At 38.6% G+C, this 17894-nt stretch overlaps 1 protein-coding gene across 3 annotated transcripts in view; it reads right to left on the bottom strand.

Moving 5' to 3' along the window:
• Positions 1–494: 494 nt before the first annotated feature.
• The window catches only part of LOC122435108 (flavin-containing monooxygenase 5), a 31005-nt gene continuing 13605 nt past the window's right edge, over positions 495–17894 (bottom strand). Inside the window, exons 4-8 of one of the 3 annotated variants that reach the window (XM_043459027.1) lie at positions 15691–15853; positions 13579–13721; positions 10446–10645; positions 6958–7310; positions 495–703 (exon numbers count right to left, since the gene is read on the bottom strand). In XM_043459027.1, the coding sequence (XP_043314962.1) occupies positions 627–703; positions 6958–7310; positions 10446–10645; positions 13579–13721; positions 15691–15853 (936 nt within the window). In that variant the 3' untranslated portion in view covers positions 495–626. The remainder of the gene's footprint in view (positions 704–6957; positions 7311–10445; positions 10646–13578; positions 13722–15690; positions 15854–17894) is intronic. The other 2 variants (XM_043459019.1, XM_043459035.1) reach the window with 2 other exon arrangements.

Genomic DNA, 17894 nt, shown 5'->3' with positions numbered 1-17894 from the left:
CAGAAGGGAGAGTTACACTGGTATAATCACATAACTGAAGAAAACCATGTCTTTGGGCATGGGGTGATTGTGCCTCTGACTTTTAGGACTTGATCAACATCAACTTTGTTCAAGTAAAAATCACCCAGTGAATAAGTTTAAGTTCTGAAACTCAGATTGCTAAATAAGCACTGAGCACCACCTTCCCAGATCATATAGACTGTTCATACCAAGAGCGACTGTGGCCTCAGTATGCTGTCACAGGCCAGCCAGCAAATGACCTCTGCAGATCTGCAAGTCTACCTACAGATTTCTAATTTGACCGTATCTACCTCTCATTAATTCATCGCTGCCCCTCCTTTCTCTGGCAGCCAGTGATTCTTGCCAAAATAACATACCTGGTTTTCTCTCCATGTGCTTTTTACTACTTGACTTTTCTTTTAGGCCCTACACGTAGGATTTTCTTCAGCTCTTCTCTCCTTTCCCATCCATACTCAAGTCATTTGGTGGTATTTCTCTATTCTGTTGTCACAGACTATTATTTCCTTTCCTTCAAAATATCTAAATCCTTAAATGAACACAAGGAAAATAAATATAGTACAACATTGCCCTTCTTAAGAATTGAGTGGGAAAAATTGGGAGAATTCTTACTGTTTTGCCATAGCCTCTTGAACCTTAGCTATTTCTGTCATCATTTCACCTTTGAGGGGCAATGTCTTTAACCCTAAAGAGAAAAAAAATAAAAAATTTAAGTGTAAAATGACCTCAGTATGAATAATAATCCTATTAACAATTACCATGCTCTGGAGAATTCAGGGGAATACAGGCTAGTTTTCTGTACCAAGGAAGTTACACATTCAGTTGATCACCTTACCCTTCCACCACCAGAATATAATCATATTAACTTTGGTAGCTTACTCTTTCCCACTTTGTCTTTGGAAGAAATTTCTCCTAATCTGCTTTCCAACCAATATCTGCCTCCTCCCTAAAATAGTCTTTCAAATGGGAAATGAGATATGGACATGAGAAAATGATAAAAAACTATATGAAAAAGTAGGCTCAAAGTAAAAGGGTGGGAGGATGATGGGAAACACATCTGTACTTGGACTCAATCACAAAGGGGCTTTATACCACAGAGAGAAGGAAGTAAAAATAAACTGTCAATCTGTTTTATGCCTTAAGTCCCTTGGGAAATAAACCTTACCTTATAAACTTTTTTATTTGGTGAGAGTGAGGGGTAAGGTCAAAGGCAACTCATAATACCCAGTCTTAACAAATAAATTTATGCACCAATGCACAGAGTTCCAGTAGCAGGCATTTAACACCAACACCAAGGACATGGCTAGACAAAGGTAAGAAAGCACTAACATGGAAACTCTCAATTTCAATGATTAGCTTTATGCCCAGAACTTATAGGTACTATGCCATATAGAAAATTTGAGCCAACTCTAAAGGTACTCAGACCTTATGCCTTTGCTTCTGCTGTTTTCTCTGTCTTTTTTTGCCTTCCCCTTTATTCCTTATTTGTGGAGAAAAAGCCTGTTCATTTCCTCCCTTGGCTGTATCCAACTCTAAACCCAACTCTAAAGTGAAGCCCAGCGTGCTACAGGCCATGGGGTTGCAAAGAGTCAGACGCGACTTAGGGACTGAACAACAACTGTAGAGTTCAGAAAACCACCAAAGCTGAACTTGCATTCATTGAATAGAGATTTATTGGCTGCCTCCCATGTGCTAGGCATTGGTCTAGTCTTGGAAGACAAAGGCAAATAAACTTGATTCTTTCATTTAAAGAACTTTCAGGGGACTTCCCTGGTGGTCTAGTGGTTCAGAATCTGTCTGCCAATGCAGGGGATGTGGGTTCAATCCCTGGTTAGGGAACTCAGAACCCACATGCGGCAGAGCAGCTAAGCCCTCGCACCACAACTAGAGAAGCCTGTGCCCTGCAAGGAGGACCCAAGGCAGCCAGAAAAACAAAGAGCTATGTTTGCTCTTAGTGGGTTAAGCCAGCTAGAAGATCTAGAAGATGATAGGATCTAGAAGATGAGAGGATATATGGTAAAAGTAGTGAAAGAGGGGCCTGAAAAACCAGCATGTGAAGTAACTTGTGAAGGAACTTGAATGCCATGCTATGACATAATGCCTCCTTGTGATCCAGAGAATTGTTTCACTTCATATGGTTTGCAAAGGAAGAAAGTTACTAAATGAAAGTGCAATTCTTGTAAGGTCTCTTGAGAGGTTACAAAAGAGACAAAGATAAAAGAAAACTAGATTTTGGTCAAGGCAAGCAAGCAGACTCAGTGTTCCAGAAAAGGGTGTACTATTTCCTTAACAAGAGAATAGTAATTCTAGAGAACAGAGGAAGAAAGGAAATGGGACTTGTTAGGAAAGAACACGTCAGGCAAGAAGACAGGCTGAGCCGGGCATGTGTGAAACTAGCTGATTCTAAAGGCGTAAAGTCAGCACAGTGAGGGTATAACTCAGAGATGAGAAAGGCAAGAATTTGGTATGTAGAGTGTAAGGGTATGAGTATTAGAAAAAACTCAGGGTTCCTTTTGGAAGTTTGATAAATTTATAGGGATTCTCTGATGATTCTTTCTTCCAGTGTTGAAAGCTGGAGGACTTAGCACTAAACTCTGCTAGCATAGATAACTGGGCTTTTTATACTATTCCCCTAAAATCCCTTAATCCCACAGCCATAATGCAGAATCTTCCAAATGCTTTTTCCCTAATCCTCTCAATAGTTCACTGATTCTGGAAGAGTCTCAGTTGTTTGTTCAAAGTATACTAAGGTGCTGTGGCCTATTTTAATGCAACTTTTTCCTCTTACTTAATTGACCCACGTAAAAGACCCACTTAATATGACTGGAATTAGCCAACTTAATGGGTTACTTGCATTGGATTGCTGGTCCAGCACTCAAGGAATACAAATCTACTGGATAGAATTAAAGAATTAAGAAATGAAAGAAGTCTGGGAGTCCCTGGGAGTCCCTGTGGTTAGGACTCCATGCTTCCAATGCAGGGGGCATGCGTTTGATCCCTGGTTGGGGAACTATGATCCTATGTGCCCCATGGTGTGGCCAAAAAATTAAGAGAAAAAGAAGAAAAATGAAAGATCTTTGGGGAAATCTGGAAAAGCTTTTTTTTTGCTAATCTTTTTTAAATTTTTATTTATTTTAATTAGAGTCTAATTACTTCACAATATTGTGGTGGTTTTTGCCATACATTGTCATGAATCAGCCATGGGTGTACATGTGTCCCACCATCCTGAACCCCGCTCCCACCTCCCTCCCACCCCATCCCTCTGGTTTGTCCCAGGCCACCAGCTTTGAGTGCCCTGCTTCATGCATCAAACTTGCACTGGTCATCTATTTTACATATGGTAATATACATTTTCAATGCTCTTCTCTCATATCGTCCCACCCTTTCCTTCTCCCACATAGGCCAAAAGCCTGTTCTTTACATCTATGTCTCATTTACTGTCTTGCATATAGGGTCATCTTTACTGTCTTTCTAAATTCCACATATATGCGATAATATACTATATTGGTGTTTCTCTTTCTGGCTTACTTCACTCTGTATAATAGGCTCCAGTTTCATCACCTCATCAGAACTGACTCAAATGTATTCTTTTTAATAGCTGAGTAACATTTGACTGTGTATATGCACCACAACTTCCTTATCCATTCTTCTACCAATGGATATCTAGGTTGCTTCCATGTCCTGGCTATTGTAAACAGTGCTGCAATGAACACTGGGGTACATGTGTCTCTTTCAATTCTGGTTTCCTCAGTGTGTATGCCCAGCAGTGGGATTGCTAGGTCATATGGCAGTTCTATTTCCAGTTTTTTAAGGAATCTCTACACTGTTCTCCAGAGTGGCTGTACTAGTTTTCACTCCCATCTATCACCATTGTTTCTTTTTCTCTACTACCATGAGGTCTTCACCAGGGAAGAAGCTGTAATTTTTATAAGAACTCTGAAACAGTTCAGTTTAGTCACTCAGTCGTGTCCGATCTTTGTGACCCAATGAATTGCAGCATGCCAGGCTCCCCTGTCCATCACCAACTCCCGAAGCTTACTCAAACTCATGTCCGTTGAGTCAGTGATGCCATCCAACCACCTCATCCTCTGTTATCCCCTTCTCCTCCTGTCTTCAATCTTTCCCAACATCAGGCTGTTTTCCAGTGAGTCATTTCTTCACATCAGGTGGCCAAAGTATCGGAACTTCAGCTTCAGCATCAGTCCTTCCAACGAATATTCAGGACTGATTTCCCTTAGGATGGACTGGTTGGATCTCCTTGCAGTCCAAAAGACTCTCAAGAGTCTTCTCCAACACCACAGTTAAAAAGCAACAAGTCTTCAGCACTCAGCCTTCTTTATGGTCTCTCCCAGCCATACATGACTACTGGAAAAACAATAGCTTTGACTAGATGGACCTTTGTCAGCAAAGGAACGTCTCTGCTTTTTAATATGCTGTCTAGGTTTGTCATACCTTTTCTTCCAAAGAGCAAGCGTCTTTTAATTTCATGGCTGCAATCACCATCTGCAGTGATTTTGGAGCCCAAGAAAATAAAGTTTGTCACTGTTTCCATTGTTTCCCCATCTATTTGCCATGAAGGGAAGGGACTGGATGCCATGATCTCAGTTTTTTGAACGTTGAGTTTTAAGCCACCTTTCCCACTCTCCTCTTTCACTTTCATCAAGAGGCTCCTTAGTTTCTCTTCACTTTCTGCCATTGGGGCAGTGTCATCTGCATATCTGAGGTTACTGATATTTCTCCCGGCAATCTTGATTCCAGCTTGTGCTTCATCCAGCCTGGCATTTTGCATGATGTACTCTGCATATAAGTTAAATAAGCAGGATGACAATATACAGCCTTGATATACTCCTTTCCCAATTTGGAACCAGTCCGTTGTTCCATGTCTGGTTCTCACAGTTGCTTCTTGACCTGCCTACAGATTTCTCAGGAGGCAGGTAAGGTGGTCTGGTATTCCCATCTCTTTAAGAATTTTCCACAGTTTGTTGTGATCCACACAGTCAAAGGGGCTTCCCTGGTGGCTCAGCTGGTAAAGAATCCGCCTGCAATGCAGGAGAGCTTGCTTCAATCCCTGGGTTAGGAAGATCCCCTGGAGAAGGAAAAGGCTACCCACTCCAGTGTTCTGGCCTGGAGAATTCCATAGGGTCGCAAAGAGTCAGACATGACTGAGAAACGTTCACTTTTCACACAGTCAAAGGCTTTTGCATAGTCAATAAAGCAGAAGTATATGTTTTTATGGAATTCTCTTGCTCTTTCTGTGATCTGACAGATGTTGGCAATTTGATCTCTGGTTTCTCTGCCTTTTTTAAATCTAGCTTGTATATCTGGAATTTCTTGGTTCACACAAAGTTAAAGCCTAGCTTGAAGGATTTTGAGCATTACCTTGCTAGCATGTGAAATGAGTGCAATTTTGTGGCAGTTTGAACAATCTTTGGCATTGCTCTTCTTTGGAATTGGAATGAAAACTGAACTTTTCCAGTCCTGTGGCCACTGCTGAGTTTTCCAAATTTGCTGGCATATTGAGTACACAGCACTTTCAAGCATCATCTTTTAGGATTTCAAATAGCTCAGCTGGAATTCCATCACCTCTACTACCCTTGTTTGTAGTGATGCTTCCTAAGGCCCACTTGACTTAACACCCCAGGATGTCTGGTTCTAGGTGAGTGATCACACCATCATGGTTGTCTAGGTCATTAAGATCTTTTTTGTATAGTTTTTCTGTGTATTCTTGCCACTTCTTAATATCTTCTGCTTCTGTTAGTTCCATAATGTTTCTGTCCTTTATTATGCCCATTTTTGCATGAAATGTGCCTTTGGTATCTCTAATCTTCTTGAAGAGATCTCTAGTCTTTCCCACTCTATTATTTTCCTCTCTCTCTTTGCATTGTTCACTTAGGATGGCTTTCTTATCTCTCCTTGCTATTCTTTGGAACTCTGCATACAGATGGGTATATCTTTCCTTTTCTCCTTTGCCTTTCACTTCTCTTCTTTTCTCAGCTCTTTTTAGGGCTTCCTGAGACAACCATTTCACCTTTTTGCATTTCTTTTACTTAGGGATGGTTTTGATCACTGCTTCCTATAACAATGTTATGAACCTTTATCCATAGTTCTTCAGGTACTCTGTCTATCAGATCTGATCCCTGATTCTATATGTCAGCTCCTTTTTAGTACCTCAAATGGCACATTTTCAAATCCCTTAACCATTCTTATCTCTCTCCTTTTAATGTACTCCAGTTTCACTTTTAAAATATCTTTAGGTGTGGTCTGACCAGTTTAGAGAAGAATGTTGTAAATTCCAGGGTATTATAGTTTTTTAATGATGTCAGGTATAATTAAGTCTTTTAGAAGCCACATTATTCTGCTAATTCATACTGAACCTACTACCCCAAACCCCAAAGTTTTTCTCATGGTCTCGTAGCCAAAACTTTCTGAAAAAGGGAATATAAAGGGGGAAAATTGAGCATTTGAGTGGCTGAATCTTCTATATTCTGGACTAGTCTTTACCTGGTCTTAATTTTTTGCTGAAATCAAGTCACACACTTCTATATTTGACTTTCTCTAACTATAATAGAAGAATATTGCTTCACAAATATGTATCAGTTTTCTAACATCTAGAAGAGTGGATTTTAATCTGGAGTGCACATTGTAATCACCTGGGGAACATTGTCTCAATGATTTTATATCAGCTCCATCTCAGACTTATTAACTAAATACCACCAGCAAAACATGCCTATTTTGGGAAATTTTCCCAGGAGATTTTGCTATAGGTCCATGGTTATAAATTACTACTTTATATTCCCTCAAAAATTAATTTTTGAGCACTAACTTTGTGCCAGGCACTGTTATAATCATACATACTATCTGACTATTTACAAGCAACAACATAAACATAATTAAATATACTGCTAAGTAATTAGGTAATCATCTTACATGGTCACTTACCTTTAAATACTTGAGTGGCCCAGCGTCCTTGGAGCTCTGAAATGGGCATAATGGCACCCAAGGGCTGGATCAAGCCTATGATTGCAAGAGTTGGCTTTTCAAGGTCAGGAGGGAAGACCTTTTTATACAGGGATACCTTGTTTTTGACTACTTTGACAGAATCTTCAAGAAAAGGAAATGCAAAGCTATAGCCTGTAGCAAAGATAACAGCATCAATGTCATCCTCCCTGGAGCCGTCCTCAAATATGGCTGCTGTCTCTGTGAATTCCTTCACATTTGTTTTCACCTTCACAAAGCCAGAAATTATACGGTTTGGCAGGTCATCATTTACTGTTGGATGCTGACTGAACACTCTGTGAATGATGATAAAGAAGGAGAAACGAGAGAGATCATGAGAGAGAGAGAGAGAAATCATTACCATGTAAATAAAATTCTGCTTTGATTGAGGTGGTTAATCAATATGCCAATAGTTTCCCTTTATTCATGAAATTTGGGAAGGGTCTAATATATACCAGCTTGATAAAGATAAGGATGATCTCAGAGTAGATGTTGGACTGTGGGAGGCATTGAAAGGGAAGATATTGGAGAAGTAAGGGAATAATGGTCTTATTTGAAAAGTACATGTATGGTTTCTCAAGGAATAATAATGCTCTTGGTGATATAATAAGGCCAGAGTCTAGTGGTTTCTATCCATATGTCAGAAAGTCTGCAGAACTGTATTATCAGCATCCTATTGAGTCTCATTTTAGTTTCAAAGAACCAGAAGGTAGACTTGAACCATCATTTTCCAAACTGTATAATGAACTACATGTGTATAGTAATCTACAGTTATAAACTGATTTTACATACATGAATGTAAACCTAATGAAGGAGACAGGCCAGTTATCACTATCCAGGTTTTATAGATGAGGAAACTGAGGACTAAAGAAGTTAAGTGACTTGCCTAAGGTCCCGCAGCCTAGGACTTTAGGATTTATATCAATACGGTTTTTGATGAACTCCCTTGAGATCCTCTGGCTATGGTAAGTAGTGTTTCCCAGAAATAGCATAGGATAAGGTGACAAAAAAATAAGACAGGTTTGCAGAATGTGGACCTTTCTAAAAACAGTCTGAATCCTTGGATACTGTGTTAACAGGCTCTGAGAATCCTCAGCCTGTCATGTTCAGACAGAGCTGGCCTCTTCTCAGGAACTGGGCTGTTTAAACAGTATTACTGGCTTGTTGCATTTAGTAATTCTTTGACTCAAACCTTTAGGTTTGTGATTCTGTTCTCATTCTAACCTTATCATTTCATCTTTCTCTCCAAACTCACTCCTTTTCACTAACAGTACCACAATTCCACACTGTTGCTCAAATCACAGAACTGTGAGTCTTACGTCTGGTCACCAAGGCCACCCTTTCTCCTTTAAACATCTTCAGAATAGTTTTACTCATTCTCTGTTTCACCCGGACTGTTAGAGTTGTCTTCAGGGTCTCCTGCTCCATCCCCCTTCAATCTGTGTTCTACATTATTTTTGGAGTGATTGTTCAAAAATGTATTTATTATTATGTCACTCACTTGCTTAAAACCTTTCGATGATGGCTCTGGACTGTCTTCATTCTAAACTTTTTATTTTATTTATCTCCAGCAAACCTGGACATGTACCCAGGCACTGTTCTATCTCTGCCTAATAGTCTAGCCTAACCAAACTAAGTGCAGGTCTTACAGGATAATGTATTTCTTGCTATTCTAAGACCTTGTACTTATAATTAGAATGCTACTTCCTTACCCTATTTGTTTGACTATCTCCTCTGTTATTTCATAAAGACTCAGTTTATTTTTGTGATTCCCAAAGTTTTGGATGCTACAGTTTCCATAATTGGGTCAAATAAATGGCTGAAAGTTTGTTGGGAAACACACTCTCCAAGTATCATCCCACTGATTAATTTCAAAGAAAAAAAAAAATCTTTACAGAAGAGAAACCTGGTAGCTACTACCAAATCCATGTGATCAAATTTAACATCATTAATATGCAATAACCTGTGGTTGTTTGGTTCCTGATGTGATCCACCAAGAAGGCACAACATAACCTATGAGTATTTGCACCAGAACCATTTAATCTAAATATAATAGAGGAAGAACAACTATGAAAGTCCAACTTTAGAGAGTTGCTGCAAAACAAATGGCTTCAATTCTTAAAAAAAAAAAATCCACGTTAAAAGAAGAGAATCATTTCAGATTGAGAGAGATTAAAGAGATATGACAGCTGAATGCAATGGTGTAATACCTGACAGAATCCTAGATTTTAAAAATAAAAAAGCTACAAAGAATTCCCTGGTGGTCCAGTGGTTAGGACTCTGCACTTTAAGCCATGCAGTGTGGCCAAAAAACAAAAAGCTACAAATATTATTGAAACAATTTGGGAAATTTGAATATGCAATATATTATCAATAGATAATGGTACTTTATCAATGTTCAGTTTGCTAAACATAACATATTATGTTTATGTAAAAGAATGCCCTTTTTCTTAGGCAATGTATGCTAAAGAATGTACGGTAAAGTGTCTTATTGACTACAAGTAGTTACTCTCAGACAGTTCAGGTAAAAAAATGTATGAATGCATGCATGTATACATAGATACTATATATGTATGGATCTGTATACCTCCAGAAAGAGAGAGAAAGGAAATATAGTGAACTGTTAATAATAGGTCAGTCTAAATGAAGGGTATATGGGTGTTCATTATACTTACTATTTTACAGCAAGTAAATCTATACATTAAAGAAATTAAAAGTTGGAGGGAGTAAAAAGCATTTAAAATCACCCTCTGGAAATGCCATCACAGTCCACTTCTGTGTGAACACTTCTGTCCTTCACAATCTCCATGCATTTCTCTTATCATATCATATTCTACCACCTGTCTTCTTGTTAGAGTATTTAAAGAACTAGCCATTTCTCATTTATTACTTATGTGATCTTGGGCAAGTTAGTTTCTCCATGTAAATTTTTATATTTGCAAAATGGAGATCAAAATAGTACCAACCTATAGGGCTACTGTGAGGACTAAATGAGATCGTGCGTGTAACACATTTAGCACCGTGTTTGTCTTATATTAAGTCTTCAAAAAGGTAAGATGTTAGTATTACTATTAGGCCTTGAGTCTCAGTATTCTCAAGCCAGTTTAATGCTTGGCTCAGATGCTCAGTTGTTTGTTGGATGAATGAAGGATGAACTGCCCTCTGCTACCATTTTATTGTTGCTGTTGGGCACCATGTAAAAAGAACTTGTACCTTGGAGAATGATAAAATGGTTAATGCCAAGGAGAATTCTAGATGGAAAATTACAGACCAGTAGATCTTGGACTTCTGTGGGGGCAAGGTAGAAATCTGATTTCTGACTCTGCATCTGCTTCATGTACAGATAGAGGTAAGCTCTACTGTTAGCCTGTGGGCACAGCCCTTATACTTTGCCTTGGCCATCACTGCCAACTCCAAGCCTTGGAACATACCTGTGTTTAGGCTTCAGGCCAAATATTTCATGATTAAACCTTTGGTTAATCTTTTTTTCCAAATATCTATTTGCTGCTGATTCACCAACAATCTTCTTCAGCAAAAGATTAAATCGAGATGAGAAAACTATATCAAAAGGATATCCATAGTCCCCTACACGATTGAGGATCCAAGCCCCTCTTCTGGTGCTGAGGAAAACCTGAGGGATGGGGAAAAAATAATTTTTGCTTTTGCCATTCTCTGAAGAAATGGGAGCCCATTTTTTTCAAGATGAAGTTCAAACTCATTAATCTAGCTTTTTATTCCCTGCCCATCTCTTTATTTATTTAAATTTCCTGCCATTTTCTTCTCAAACACTAAGCTTACAATTAAATTGGTATATTCACTGGACAAGAATATATCTTGCTGTAAACTACCACTGCATTTCTGTTTAATGTCATTATGCCTCCCTGAAAGGCCCCCTATTCCCTAACTTCTCCAAAGCTTACTCCTTTTTAAGATCCAGAATCAAGTCTCCCTCCTCCACAAGATACCACTGATCATTCTGGCTGATAATTTTCTCTCCATTTTCTGAACTTCTCTAGCACTTATCACCTGTCCATCTCATTTAAAATCAGGGAACAGTAAAGCTGACAGCAAGTGGACGTCATTTAATCTAAAACCTTCAATCTTTTCTTGGCCTTTGACGTTGTTTGCATTATTACAAAAAACATCAATTATACTGATATTTAACATTGTATATTCTGATTTTTGTCTTTCCGAATGTATTTTCTCCAAGGTGGAAGGTATAGCAGATACATATTTTAGCTCCCAGCATATCATCATCACCACTTCCATTCATTGAGAATTATAACCCGTTAGTCACTGTACTAGGTTCTTTATCTGTATTTTTATTTGATCAATAAATAAATACCTCTTGAGGTAGGTAATGTTATGTCCATTTGATGGATGAGAAACATGGAGAAGATGAATAATTTGCCTGAACTCATATAGCTACTAAGTGGTAGAGCTGAATTTCTAACCTAAGTCTTACCTACGCCAAAGCTTGTGCTTAAGAAATGTTTCAGTTATTTAAGGGAAGAACTGAAAATTGCAAGTAGAACAACAGGGAGCTGGTCACTCTTTCTGTGTCATCTGCTGGCTCAAGTCCACATTCAGAGCTAATAGAAGTTTGGTATTCAGCTACTTGGCAAAAGCATCACTTTGTCTATGTTATAACACTCTCTAGAGATAGTTCCCAGGGTTGTAAGCTATCTAAGTACATTGTTTGGGGGCTTTTCTTGGTTTTTTTTTTTTTTTTTTGGCCATGCCATGCAGCAAGTGGGATCTTAGTTCCCCAACCAGGGACTGAACCCATACCCTCTGCAGTGGAGTCTTAACCACTGTACTGCCAGGGAAGTGCTTGTTTTATGGTCTTTTGTTTAAGTCCTCCTGTTAAAAGGTGACCTGTCTACAGAGGGATGATCATATACTTCATACGTGTATTCTCACCAACGGTGACCTTAAGCACGATCATAATTAAGCACGTTTATGTGTCACAGTTGAAGGAGCATGCATGGTCTTAGGAATCAAATGATTTTGTGTGCAGTCTATATAACTTTTAAAGTACAGGTTATAAGTAACGTAAATGCTCAGAGCTTCAGTTTAAAAGTTCTCAACCAATACATTATAAAGCAATTATCCTCCATTTAAAAAAATAGTAAAATGTTCTCTATGTATAAAATAGTGACAGTAATACATATGTCACAAACCTTTATCAGAAACATAACCACCTTACCTCCACCCACTCTTGCTGCCTTGTTCTTTGGCAATTTATGGTTCTTCAGTGCTTGTAAGGCCAAGCTTCTCTATAGCTGACAATTTAACAAGCCAATGGTATTAAAGAAAGCTCATGCCTTGGGTCCCTTCCATATACTTTGAACATTCTTTTATCACAACACCCACATACATTTTTACCCTTTATTATTTATATACCTGTTTCCTAATAAATGCTTATTGAACTAATTCATGGAGTAACATATAAAATCAATTTTGTGGTGATAGATGGGGATAAACTTGAGAAGTGTTATTGAATGGAGTTTCTAGGTAAAGGTCATTTAACAAAGTTGTGGCATTAAACTTCTATTGAACACATGCACACCCATGGAGGATTCAAGTCAATGTATGGCAAAACCAATACAATATTGGAAAGTAAAATAAATAAACAAATACGTTTTAAAAAGAAAGGAAAAAAATTTTTTAATTAAAAAAAACTTTAAAAGCTTATCTTTTTTAAATAAATAAATAAAAATAATTTAAAATGTATGTTTAAAAAATAAATAAATAAAATGTATGTTTAATTAAAGTTACTGAAGAACAACCAGGCATATAACTATGCCAAAAAAGTTATGATTCCATAAAGACATGAATCTTTATGATTCCATAAAGACAATGATGTCTTTTTCTAGGAATTTATAATGAAGATACTTTCTTCCCAGTTCAAAATCTATGATAAAAAAAAAAAAACAAAACCATCAAGGACATAGAAATGGCTTTACAGTGGATGTTATTCTATGTTAACTAATTGTACACAGAAGCTGGTGAGAGCTGCTTGCATGTGCTATCATATGGATGCTTTTCATACTGATGTCCATGTTGTCTTTAGAGGATTAGACTGCTTTTTTTTTTTTCATTTGGGGAGTGAAGAAGAGCAAAGGGGGAAATTCCCCTACCAGCCTATGAGTGAAAAGTTTTCAATGACCCAGTACACTTTCCTTCAAAATAAGAGCTTAGCACTTATGCTGGCCAACAGGTGGTCCACACTGTGGATGCCGCATTCCAACAAGCTCTCCCAGCAATCACTTGGTCTTACAAAGCCAGAGGCACACTCCGAAGAAACAGCTGAGTGAGATTATGGGCACAGTCCTTGGTCATGTCTGAATTCCTTAGAGGGAGGCCAGATGAATGATGGAAATCGTAACTTGTAACCTGGCTCAGTCACATCATCAATCATGATGTTGCCAATTGAGGCAACACAACCAATCCCGACATTTGCCATTGGCACTGATGGGCTGTGTGCAGGTATATATACTCTGTTGGGTCCACCTGCAGCTTCCTTGGTGAAGCAAAGTAAATAATTTTACTAATGCAAACCTGTTTGGCCCTGTGGCTAATTTCCACTGCCAGGTCCCCTCCAGAATTCCCAATGCCAATTACAATGACTCTCTTTCCAGTGAAACTCTCTGGATCCTTATAATCTCGACTATGGAAGTATTGTCCTTTGAACTTCTCAATTCCTACAAGAGAAGGAAAAATAATTACTGGGTAATGGTTTATCTGATTTACTTGTTAAATCATTCAATTGTTTTTGCAGTGTGTAGAGTTTATGCATATATTCTCCATGTGTTCTCCTTTTATTCAAGTGCACTGTCACCTTTTTGAATATTTTTGCATGTTTCTTTTCCCATAGCCCCAGAGTCAAACCTTGTGATTTCCTTATCATAAGTAGTCTGCTTAACTCAGGATCTGTTTGTATTTTGGACTTGTGGACTCACAAATCCAAACTACTTCAGAAAACCTCCATTCTCTTTGGTCTTTTCATTTTCTTCTTTTTTTTGTAGTTGACTTATATCAGTTCCAGATGTACAACACAGTAACTTGATATTTTATAGATTATGCAACATTCAAACTTATTACAATATTATAGTCGCTTAGATGCTCAGTTGTGTCAGACTCCTTGTGACCCTCCGGACTGCAGCCTACCAGGGTCCTCTGTCCATGGGATTCTCTGGGCAACAACACTGGAGTGGGTTGCCATTTCTTTCTCTAACAATATTATAGTATTTTGACTACATTCTTTGTGCTGTATATTATATTCCTTGTGACTTATTTTATAATTAGTAGTTTGTATTTCTTAATCCCCTTTGCCTGTTTTGCCCACCCCACCCTCTCTTCATCTTCTGTAAATACCTACTTCCATTTCAATTGTAGTATATATGTTTTTTATATACTCTAGAGTATACATAGAATCCATGTGCAATGCAGGAAGACCTGGATTCAATCCCTAGGTTGGGAAGATCCTCTGGAGGAGGAAATGGCAACCCACTCCAGTGGTAACACAAAGAGCTGAAAACTAAGCAACTGAGCACATACATAGTATTTTTTTCCCCTCAAAATGAAAATCCAGACCAAAGACTGTAATTTAACCCTTTCTTTAAGCTTTGTTTTCTCGCTTATAAACTCAATATTTCTGTTTGTTTCCTCCATTGCTAAAAAAAAAAGTCTTCATTCAGGATAAAGAGATGTGGTACATTTATACAATGAAATATTACTCAGCCATGAAAAAGAATGAAATAATCATTTGCAGCAACATGGATGCCCCTAAAGGCTGTCAAACTGAGTGAAGTAAGTCAGAAAGACAAATATCATATGGTATCTCTTATATGTGGAGTCTAAAAAAATTGCACAGATGAACTTATTTATAAAACAGAGAGTTATAGAAAACAAACTTACGGTTACCAGTAAGGAAAAGTGGGGGAGGGATAAACTGGGACACAGGGACTGGCATATGCACACTACTGTATATAAAATAGATAACTAATAAGGGATCTCTGGTGGCTCAGTGGTAAAGAATTCACCTGCCAGTGCAGGAAACACGGGCTCAATTCCTTGGTTGAGAAGATGCCTTGGAGAAGGAAGCGGCAACTGACTTCAGTATTCTTGCCTGAGAAATCCCATGGATAAACGATCCTGGTGGGCTACAGTCTATGGGGTTGCAAAAGAGTCTGACACAACTTGACAACTAAACAGCAATAACAAGGACCTGCTGTATAGCCCAGGGAACTCTTTTCAATACTCTGTAATGACCTGTGTGGCAAAAGAATCTAAAAAAGAGTGGATATATGATTCACTTTGCTATATAGCAGAAAATTCTCAAAACACAATATTTAAATCAACTATACACCAATAACATTTTTTTAAAAGCCCTCATTCAATCTAATGCAGATCAACTCTTTTTATCCTTAGAAAAACTATAATCATTGTGAACTAAATATAAAGCCTTCTAATGTTCTTCTAGTCCCCCATGTTACTGTTACCTCTACCTCCCAAATATTATTAATACAAGTTACCGCAACAGTTTTCAGGAGAATATGCAGAATTAGGATAAGCCTTATTTCATCCCAAGGTAGGAATCACTCAGACCATTCTTTAGGGACCAGGTCACAGGCATGGTTCAAGGGTCTTCCTGCTTAGTAGGCTACTTACCAGGGAAGCTTTCCAAGGGTAAGTGAGCATAGGTGTGATGGCCAGTGCAAACCATAACTGCATCGAAGACACGCGTCTCCTTTTTCCCTTCAGATTCCGTGACCACCTCCCACTGGCCTGAAGTGGGGAAATCAGGCTGCTTCTTCACACTGCACACAGTGGTCTAAGAAGAAAAGGGGTTGCCACAGGGGACTGAAGCCACAGCCTATGCAGTGGTCATCTTCCCTGACAGGTCTGTCTTTGCAGGGGGTTACACATAGGGCAGATACCACATAAGAGGGCTAAGGCAGGGATATTTGATTTTCATACTCTACAAATAAGAACTTTTTCTGTTTGGGGCTACGGTCAGAGTGAGAAAACTTTCACGAGGCAAGCTAAATAAAACAGAGTTGGCAGACTAATGTTGCACTATCATCTCCTTCTAGAAGAGTACAAATGACTACTTTTCTTGGGCCATGCCTCAATTGGTAAAGATTCGGCCTGCAATGCAGGAGACCAGGGTTCGATCCCTGGGTCGGAAAGAATCCCCTGGAGAAGGAAATGGCAACGAACTCCAGTCTTCTTTCCTGGGAAAATCCCATGGACAGAGGAGCCTGGCAGGCTACAGTCCATGGGGTCACAAGAGTAGGACGCAACTTAGCAACTAAACCATCACAACCACCACTACCTTGGTCAGAGTGAGAAAACTTTCATGAGGCAACCTAATTCAAACGAGTTGGGAAATTAACGTTGCACTGTCCTCTCCTAGAAAAGTGCAAATTCCTAGTTTCATTAGGCCATGCGTGTGTGTATGCTCAGTCACTCAGTCATGTCTGACTCTTTGTGACCTCCTGGACTGTAGCCCACCAGGCTCCTCTGTCCATGGGATTTTCCAGGCAAGAATACTGGAGTGGGTTGCCATTTCCACCTCCACGGGATATTCTTGACACAGGGATCAAAGTCTGCTGTGTCTCCTGCATTGACAGGTAGATTCTTCACCACTGTGCCACCTGGGAAGCCCTTCTTGGACCATACCCTAAGGCAATATGATACCTGAATAAAATTTGGGCTTCTCTTGTGTCTCTAAGACACTCAATGCACTAAATGCCTATTCCTCCCCATACTCCCAGACATCCTGAGATCCTCTGATGCCTTCTTATCTCAAGTTCTGATCTCACTGTCTAATCTTAAACATGTGACTGAGCTAATAAGGCTCCCTTTCCTAATAGAGTAGAAAAACATCTCAGTGGCTCATGTTTTGTGTAAATGTACTTCTTTGACTCCCATAAATGCCCATTTTACAAGTAACTAGAAAGAAAGAAGATACAAGATGGGATAATCAGTGGTACAGTTTTTAGCTTTAAAAACAAATACAGGTTAGTCTACCTAGTCTAAGGAAACATTAAGTGTATGTCCTATGTGCTTCTAGGATGACCATAATGTCTTGATGGACTAATAGAGATACCACTCTTATATACCCAAGTGATCCTATATTATTTATAGTTCCTCTCTATTGTGTTCTTTCTTTTACACAGGCTGGTGCTTCTGCCTGGATCATCCTTTTATGCTTTCTTCATTTGGAGATACTCACCCTTCAACTTTTAGTTTGGTGTTACCTCCTCTAAGAAAACGTCCTGGGTACCTGATAATTCAAGCTCTGATGGGTTATGTGTCCCACCTCTGAGCTGCAATGTATCTCAGAGCACTTATCACCCTGTCACTCTGTATTTTTATTAATTATGCTTCCAATGAAATTTTCACTTTTCTGTCTCTTTAACTAGACTGTTAAATCACTGTTTTTTCTTTTGTTGGTTTTTTTTTTTTTTTTGGTATTTGTTTCTTCACTGCTTAATGTGGTAACAGACCTAAGTGTTTTTAACAAGTGAAGAGAAGCACCACTAGGCTGTAAATGACTGACTTTGGAAGTTGTCACTGGATATTGCCATTTTTAATTTTGTTGTTAAATAGAAAAAGAAATGATTTAGTAGAATGATCAGAAAGTAGAAGATTTGGGCTTTTTGCCAGCTGTCAGAAATACTGGTCCTTTTATGGTCATGGCTTAAAATGATAGAACTATCATGGAAGATTTTACAGCAGGAAGGAACCAAGGAGGTGATATACTACAATCATCTTGTTTTACAAATAAAACTAAGACATATCAAAGTTGAGGAACTTACTTGCCTGAAGTCACAAGTAGATTAGCAGCAGAACAAAGACTAGAACTT

This window comes from Cervus canadensis, chromosome 2, assembly GCF_019320065.1.
Source record: "Cervus canadensis isolate Bull #8, Minnesota chromosome 2, ASM1932006v1, whole genome shotgun sequence".
In the NCBI taxonomy this organism is placed as follows: Eukaryota; Metazoa; Chordata; class Mammalia; order Artiodactyla; family Cervidae; genus Cervus; species Cervus canadensis.
The sequence above is the reverse complement of the archived record's forward strand: the minus strand, read 5'-3'. Positions and strand labels throughout refer to the sequence as shown.